This window comes from Poecilia reticulata, chromosome 1 (genome assembly GCF_904066995.2).
Source record: "Poecilia reticulata chromosome 1, P_reticulata-male-v2, whole genome shotgun sequence".
NCBI classification, from domain to species: domain Eukaryota; kingdom Metazoa; phylum Chordata; class Actinopteri; order Cyprinodontiformes; family Poeciliidae; genus Poecilia; species Poecilia reticulata.
The window spans coordinates 33,800,921-33,808,814 of record NC_088830.1 but is presented as its reverse complement, the minus strand read 5'-3'; the positions used below and the strand labels follow the sequence as shown (position 1 = coordinate 33,808,814).

General features: G+C 51.1%; 1 protein-coding gene across 2 annotated transcripts in view; it reads right to left on the bottom strand.

Moving 5' to 3' along the window:
- patl1 (PAT1 homolog 1, processing body mRNA decay factor) overlaps positions 1–7,881 on the bottom strand; it is a 13,796-nt gene extending 5,915 nt beyond the window's left edge. Inside the window, exons 1-16 of one of the 2 annotated variants that reach the window (XM_081611802.1) lie at positions 7,748–7,881; positions 4,449–4,554; positions 4,323–4,376; positions 4,212–4,253; positions 3,910–4,134; positions 3,762–3,838; positions 2,928–3,008; positions 2,652–2,846; positions 2,389–2,490; positions 2,207–2,293; positions 1,426–1,643; positions 1,203–1,347; positions 947–1,070; positions 777–874; positions 638–697; positions 269–414 (exon numbers count right to left, since the gene is read on the bottom strand). In XM_081611802.1, the coding sequence (XP_081467928.1) occupies positions 269–414; positions 638–697; positions 777–874; positions 947–1,070; positions 1,203–1,347; positions 1,426–1,643; positions 2,207–2,293; positions 2,389–2,490; positions 2,652–2,846; positions 2,928–3,008; positions 3,762–3,838; positions 3,910–4,134; positions 4,212–4,253; positions 4,323–4,376; positions 4,449–4,554; positions 7,748–7,762 (1,775 nt within the window). In that variant the 5' untranslated portion in view covers positions 7,763–7,881. Of the gene's footprint in view, positions 1–268; positions 415–637; positions 698–776; positions 875–946; positions 1,071–1,202; positions 1,348–1,425; positions 1,644–2,206; positions 2,294–2,388; positions 2,491–2,651; positions 2,847–2,927; positions 3,009–3,761; positions 3,839–3,909; positions 4,135–4,211; positions 4,377–4,448; positions 4,555–7,747 lie in introns of both variants that reach the window. The other variant, XM_081611797.1, reaches the window with a different exon arrangement.
- Between the last annotated feature and the right edge of the window lie 13 nt (positions 7,882–7,894).

Sequence of the window (7,894 nt, the reverse complement as noted above, 5' to 3'; positions counted from 1 at the left end):
GTCCCACCTGTCCCCCCAGTCCCACCTGTCCCCCCAGTCCCACCTGTCCTCCCAGTCCCACCTGTCCTCCCAGTCCCACCTGTCCTCCCAGTCCTCCTAGTCCCACCTGTCCCCCCAGTCCCACCTGTCCTCCCAGTCCCCCCAGTCCCACCTGTCCTCCCAGTCCCACCTGTCCTCCCAGTCCTCCTAGTCCCACCTGTCCTCCCAGTCCCACCTGTCCCCCCAGTCCCACCTGTCCCCCCAGTCCCACCTGTCCCCCCAGTCCCACCTGTCCTCCCAGTCCCCGTCCTGCAGCGAGTTGCTCAGTTGCTCCGTGTTGCTCTTGTGTTGCTCCATCAGGGCGTCTCTGTCCTCCTCTGGCGTTTGGACGAAGCGTTTCTCAAAGTCCTGGACCTCCAGCAGCAAACTGTACATCTGAGGGATGGAGCTGATCAGAACTTATTGATTCCTGATTGATTCTCACCGAGGTGTGCAGGATACGATCAAATCTGGTTCAAATGAACTGAATCTGATCGTAAACGTTAATTATTGACACATTAATACGGTAAAATCTGGAGCGTCTTTGTTGCATCATCACGTTAAAACGCTACAGGAAGCGATGAGGACCCGAGCGTCTGTGTGCTGCAGCGCCCCCTACCTTCTCCACGGTGTACAGCACCTGGCGCCTCTTGTTCCACACCTGCTTCTCCCTCTTCTCCTGCAGGAGGACAGACAGAAGGACTCAGGACAGGCCACAGCGGAGGGACGTCCTCACCTGGACGGACGTTTGGACCGACCTCGTCGTCGGAGCGGGTCGTTACCACGGCGTCGATCATCTTCCTCGGGTTGTTGACGCTGGACACCGTCAGCTTCCCCAGAGATCCTGCAAACTGAACTGCAGAGGGACACGCAGGACGTCAGGAGACGGGGAGGACAGGGGACACGGCCGGTCCCTGCTGGCCCTCACCTGGCCGGTAGGTGTGCTCCACCTTGGCCACCTGCGGCGTGATGAGCTTGGTGGCGTGCTCCTTCCTGCTGCTGCTGCTGTCTCGCTCCTTCTCCTGACGCTTCTCCATCTTCTCATAGTAGTTCTGCAGGGAGACGGAGAGACAGATGGACACGGAGACGGACTGAAAGGTCACGACCTTCATGCTGCCGTGATCCGAAGTGGAGCAGGACCAGAACCGTTTGGGGTTAAAGGCCATGCGACCCGGCGGGTGTACCTGGTAGTAGTAGTCGTCCAGGTACGGGTCGGTGCTCTGCAGCTGCATCATCTGGATCTTGGTCACCCACTCCTTCTCCTTCTGGCTCATCAGGTTGCTGTACGGGTCCCGGCTGCGGCGGTCCAGCCCAGTTCTGACCCGGTCGCTGCAGAACAAGCAGGTGATTCTGAGAACGGCAGCGTCTAAAGCAGCTAACGATGCTACGGAGCTAGCATGCTCTCACCCGCCGCGGCTCTGCATGCGCTGCGTCAGCATGCGGCGGTGCTGAGGGTGGAGGTGCGTCGTGTTGTGCCTGATGGGCGGCGTGTGGTTGGGGAGGCCGTGGGGCGGCGGGGGGCCCATCCTGTGGCCGTGAGGAGGAGGGGGGCCCCCGAAGAAGGGCCTGAACCCGCCGCCGGCCAGCAGGGGGGGGCCGGGGCCGCCGCGAGGAAAACCCGCCACCTGGTGGACGGAGGCGGGACGTTTCATAGAGCTGCAGCTACTAACAAGCCGTCCAATCAGGAGCCAGAACTCTGAGGTACAAACAGGAAGTGACCAACCAGGAAGCAGCAGAACCCCGGACCCGGGTGAAGCTGCAGAACATCGTCAGGTTCTGCAGCAATGCTTTGAGTTAGAGGATAAATTATCGGGTTTCAGGCTGAACTCTGATGTTCCCACCGACCAGAACCAGAACTTCCTGTGATCCACAAGTTAGTCCGGATCCGTCATTCTCCAGGATCCGGTTCTGGATCAGAACTAAAAGCTGAACGGTTCCAGAAGGAATCAGAGAAACCTGAAATCTCAGCTCTGAGTAGAACCAGAACCAGAGAACGGATCATCCCGGTTCTGATGGTTTTCTTAACCAAAGAAAAGGAAACATGCTGCGTTTGTGGGTCAGAACCTTTAAACCGGGTTCTTATGGGGTTCTCTGGTAGAACTGGAAATGAAAGCTGGATCAGAACCAGTGCTTGGTTCTGTCCTGGACCCGGAACCAAACCTGTTCGGCTGGATTCTGTGGTACCGACCTGGGAGTTGAGCAGCTGAGCCCGTTGGAGCTGAGACAGAACCGGGCCGACTCTGGGAGGGAACGGACCGCGGCACAGCGGAGAGTTCTGAACAGAGCAAGAAAAAACAACGGGTCAGAACCAAGACAACGGGTCAGCTCTCCACATCAGGACCGGAACCGGCAGCAGGCGGGACGACTCACGGCTAAGTTGAGCAGCGTGTTGGGGGACAGGCGCTCAGGGAACGGAGCGGGGAACCGGTGCTGGACCGGGGCTCTGACATGGACCGCCGTGGGGTGGTGGATCTACACACACACACACACACACACACACACACACACACACACACACACACACACACACACACACACACACACACACACACACACACACACACACACACACACAGCTGGAGACTCAGAGGAACACGCTACGGTTTGTCTGTCCGTCCGTCGCTGCGGCTCACCTGATGGTTCAGGCTCAGCGCGTGTTTGGGCGGCGTCCCGATAGGCACCGCCCTCACCGGAGGAGAGCCAATCACAGGAGAGGAGGAGCGGGGGGGCGGGGCCCTCTCCGACAGGTCGTGACCTTCGTCGCTCCTCCCCTGAGGCGGGCGCTTCGGAAGCCCCACCTCCTTGATGATGGACATGAGTGGACTGTCCTGAGGACGGAGCAGAAGATGGAGCTCAGGCCCGGTTCTGGTTCTGGTCGGGTTCTGGAAGGAGAACGGCGTTTCTCTCACCTCCATGTGTGTGATGAGTCCCGGCGTGATGCTGACCGGCCCGAAGCCCATGCTGTTGTCCCAGATGCTGTGAGAGTTCATCTGTGGAGGCGAAGTGGGAAAGTTAGAGCTAGAGGTCAGATCCGGTGACCTTCACAGCGACCTTCAGCAGGACGCTGCTGCTTCCTGGAGGATCGGCTCAGGAAACAGCTGCGGCCTCCACGATTCACCTAAACCTGCTAACTAACAGCCTCAAGTAAAAACTGTGAAAGTTACTGAATCTTTCCATCGACTGTTTCCAAGGCGACGCTTCAAAACCAGCATGAGAAACATGAGGATGGAAACACGGCGACTAAAACGGGAAAAAGATCCAAACCGCAGAGCAGAACCGGAACCGGAACCTTCACTGGACCGAGTTTCACGCAAAAAGTGAAACTGACGTTTAGTAGAAAACGAAGCGCAGTTTGGACAGAGTTCAGACGTTCATTTGAAGTTTCCTGATCTAAAGTTGATTCATCAAAAGGATAATCAGCAGGTTCTGCTGCTGCGATGATTTCATTTGGCAAATCTCCATGGAAACATCATGAGTCATGTGATCAACAGGATGTTGCTGCTGGTGGAAACCATGAAGAAGACCACGACAGGAAGTGGAAGGCGCCGCCTGTTCCTTAATGTTTAATGTTGTGAATAAACTCATTCATGTGAGATTTTAGTTTTCGTATTAAATAGAAACTCTGTAATTATGAAATTGTGTTTTTTCGATGTTAGCCGAACACAGAGCATCGTGTTTGTAGCGGAAACGCAGCTTCAGGTGATGCTGCTCCACTTCGGCGTGGGGGAAACCGAGGAACGGACCTGGCCCATGGGAGCGGCTCCTCTGCGCAGGAGGTGCTGCTGCTGCTGGTAGCTGAGCACGGAGGCGGCGGCCAGGCCTGCGGGACAAACATCTCAGCTCAGACAGCATCCAAACAGGAAGTGACACGTCAGCAGGTGACCTGCTCACCTGAGGCGGGGGGTCCGGGGGGCAGCTGGTGTTTGTGGGGGATGGAGGCGGGCTGCTGCAGGACTCTGGGCTGGTCCGGGCCCCGCGGCGCGGACAGAACCGGCCCGGCCGACCCGGGAGCCGGACCGGGCCTCTCTGCCGCTCCGACGCCGGCGATGGCCGGGTCGGCGTCCAGAATGAAGCGGGCCAGAGACTCGGCCAGGTCGCCGCCTCCCGACCGCTCGTCTGCAGAGACAGACAGACGGGAACGCATCAGAACCCGGAGCGGTCCGCTCTCAGGAACGCCGGCGGTCCAAACCCACCTTGACCCGGCGGCCCAGAGGAGAAGCCGAGCGGAGGCAGCCGACCCGCGGCGGCGGGGGCGGGGCCTGGGGAGGAGTCTCCGCCCCCCAGGCCCCGCCCGGCGCCCAGCCCGTCCCGCTCATCCAGCTCCGCCAGGCGCTTGTGCTCCTCCTGCCAGTCGTCATCTGGAGACACAGAGCAGCTTTAATCCCAGAACAGATTAGGAGGAGGAGAAGAAGAAAGCGGCGCCTGCTCACCGATGGCGCCGGCTCCAAACGTGTCGTCATTGAACTGGTCGATCTCGTCTTCGTCCTCGATCAGCCCATCGTCCTCTTCCTCCAGCGTACAGTCGTCATCCAGGGACTGGAAGCAGAAGAAGAACCTGGATTATCGTTCATCCTCATAATCTGGTCAAAACCGTCAGCAGATTAATCTGACATCGCTGTAATCTTATCATCTAAAACCGACCATGAGACCTGTCGCAATAATCAATCAATCAATCAATCAATGATGAATTAAAATGAGATGATTTATTGTTTTTACCGTTTTCCTCGTAGTTGGATGATAAAAGTTTCCGTCTGGTGTTTTGGGTTAAAGGTTTTATTTTATTTGTTGTTTTAAATGTTTTAAATGTTTTCTAGTTTCAGTGTTAAAAGTTTATTAGAATTTAAAGTTTATTGATCTTTGAAAATCTGTTTTTTTATTATTATGCCATTATTTTTATGTGACTTAAAAACAAATAGCGATACATATTTTCCTTCATCTTAATTTCTGGGACGATTTATCGACCTTTGACCTTCATGCTGGTTTCACCGGATTCGTCATGATTTATCGGTTTGTTTAAAGACGACATGATTTTTTTTACCAGTATCACATTTTACAGTTTCATTTACATCCAAGTCAACTAAAAAAACAACAAAGAAACAAAAAACAACTAAAATCGATTCACTGGATTTTGTTACAGAATCAAAATAAAAGCTCAAAATTCTAAATAAATACATCTAAATCTGATATATGTCGATTTATTGGTATTGATCAATGATGTCACTGATTTCCTCTGTTTTTACTTATTGTTTGTTTTTGTTTGATATTAATCTTTGTTTGTCTTTAACATGAAAAACAACCTTTTAGTTTAGAGATTCGTTTATTTTCTCCTGCCAGGTAAACAAATTCTTTCCATGTTTCAGCCTCTGAGGTTCTGCTGGTCCGTCAGCGCCGGGTTCTGGACCGAACCGAGCCCAGTGACATCATCGTTCAATACACAATTCTGCTTTATCAATATTTTACTGTCATTATTAATTATTTACTATTATTATTTGACATCATGTTTAATATCAGTCATTTTTCAGGTAAACAGTTTAATCATCTGCAGACTCATCATGTTGTCTCGTTTCCAGCAGCCTGATCAATATCAGATCAATAACCGATACATTAATGATCGGTTTATGCTTCAATAATACTCAGCAGTAATTAAAACTCGAGGTAATTAAAGCTGCTGAATATGATGAAATGTTATAATGAATGACTCCGTTTTGTTTAATAAACATGATAATTTATAAAATCTGGTAAAACATCAGATATTTTGACATTCAGAATATAAAACTAAACGTTTTATCATCAGAGCCTCAACACTGGAGCTGCTTTCAGGGGAATTTTACGGTTTGTGCATCTAAACTTTAATAATTTGAAACCTGATTCTTCAGACCAGCAGCCGTTTGTCACATCAGCAGCTCAACATTCACACAAAGCAGCAGAACGAAAGAAACGTTGCTACAAAACCACCAAAGAAATAATGAATTCATGAATGTTTCCAGTCGCTGGTTGGACGACTTTCCATCTGAATTTACTGTTTGTTTGAAACCAACATTAATACCAATAATACTTGATTAGGTCATATTAGGATTTGCCAATATGATCAATTATTCCAGGTTTCATGCGTCCAATAAGATATTTTCCAGGTCCGGATGCGTTTCAGCTTCTTTTCCTCCTGGAACATAAAACCGTGTCTAAACAGCAGCTTCTGGAAGCATCAGATCCTCAGCATGATGCTGCCACCACCATGCTCATCATTAGCTTATGTCATGTTTGGAAACATTTTTACTCCAATTGTGTCCAAACAGTTTCATCTTCGTCTTTTAAAACCATGAAACTGTCATTCAGAAAGAGGCTTCAGTCCGTCTCCTTTCTGAGGTCAAACTGGCCGGATGGACACACTGGGGTTCTGGTTCCTGATCGGTTTATTGGTTCCTGATCGGTTTATTGGTTCCTGATCGGTGTTCTGGTTCCTGATCGGTTTATTGGTTCCTGATCGGTGTATTGGTTCCTGATCGGTGTTATGGTTCCTGATCGGTTTATTGGTTCCTGATCGGTGTTCTGGTTCCTGATCGGTTTATTGGTTCCTGATCGGTGTTCTGGTTCCTGATCGGTTTATTGGTTCCTGATCGGTGTTCTGGTTCCTGATCGGTTTATTGGTTCCTGATCGGTGTTATGGTTCCTGATCGGTTTATTGGTTCCTGATCGGTGTTCTGGTTCCTGATCGGTTTATTGGTTCCTGATCGGTGTATTGGTTCCTGATCGGTTTATTGGTTCCTGATCGGTGTTCTGGTTCCTGATCGGTTTATTGGTTCCTGATCGGTGTTCTGGTTCCTGATCGGTTTATTGGTTCCTGATCGGTTTATTGGTTCCTGATCGGTGTTATGGTTCCTGATCAGTTTATTGGTTCCTGATCATACCAACTGATGAATGATTGTTCGGTTTGGGTCAGATGTTAATATCTAAGCAACGACTCCAGTCAGAATTAAACCAGAACCTTCCTGACAGCAGCAAACCTGTTGACATTGAAACCTGAAGAACTTTATTTTCTGTGATTTAAACCTCCACACCAGGTGTCCTGCAGGTCCTAGACATTTCTGCACCAACACACCTGAACTAAAGTCTGAATCCGAACCTCAGCAGGTTCTGCAGAGCTCTGAGTCACATTTTGAATTCAGGTGTTGAACCTGGAGATCAAGCAGGACACCGGCTCTGAAAGACTGCACTTTCCATCCCTGTTAGAACATGGAGCATATATTAAATGTACTGATTTATCTGAGGTTAAGAGCCGGTATAGGTTTTGATTTTTAAAACAACTAAAGCAGGATAAAACCCAGCAGGAGCCGTCCTGGACCCCCTGACAGCCTCCAGGACCAGTTAGCCTCTAAGCTAACACTGCCGTTACATCACGCTTTGAACCGGAGACGGAAAACTTTATGAAACCAGCTCCTTCTAGCGGCGTCACGGCCACTATCAGAATCTGGCCCGTTATAACACAGGCTGACCCATAAAACCACCGGTCCGCTCTGGGCCATGGCACCGGAGAACGCACGCCGTCACTCCGCATGAAGCCAGCAGGAAAGCGCGCTGCTTCACAGGCCGCAGGTCGCATTGAGGACCAAACAAAAGGGAATGGAGGACATTTAAAGCCCGATCAGGCCAGATTCCCCCTCAACACCTTCCTAAGGCCCCAGACTTCCCGCCCAGAACCGGACCGGAACCGATTCTCAAGGTTAAAGCTCACCTGAAATCGAAACATCTATCTTCTGGTTGTTGGGAAAAGGAGAGCATCGGGAGCGAGGAGGCGCGTGACTGACGCAGCAGGGACGCCGTCACACTTGAACGCGCGTTTGGAACCGACGTGAACGAGCACGTATCTGACGTCGTATCT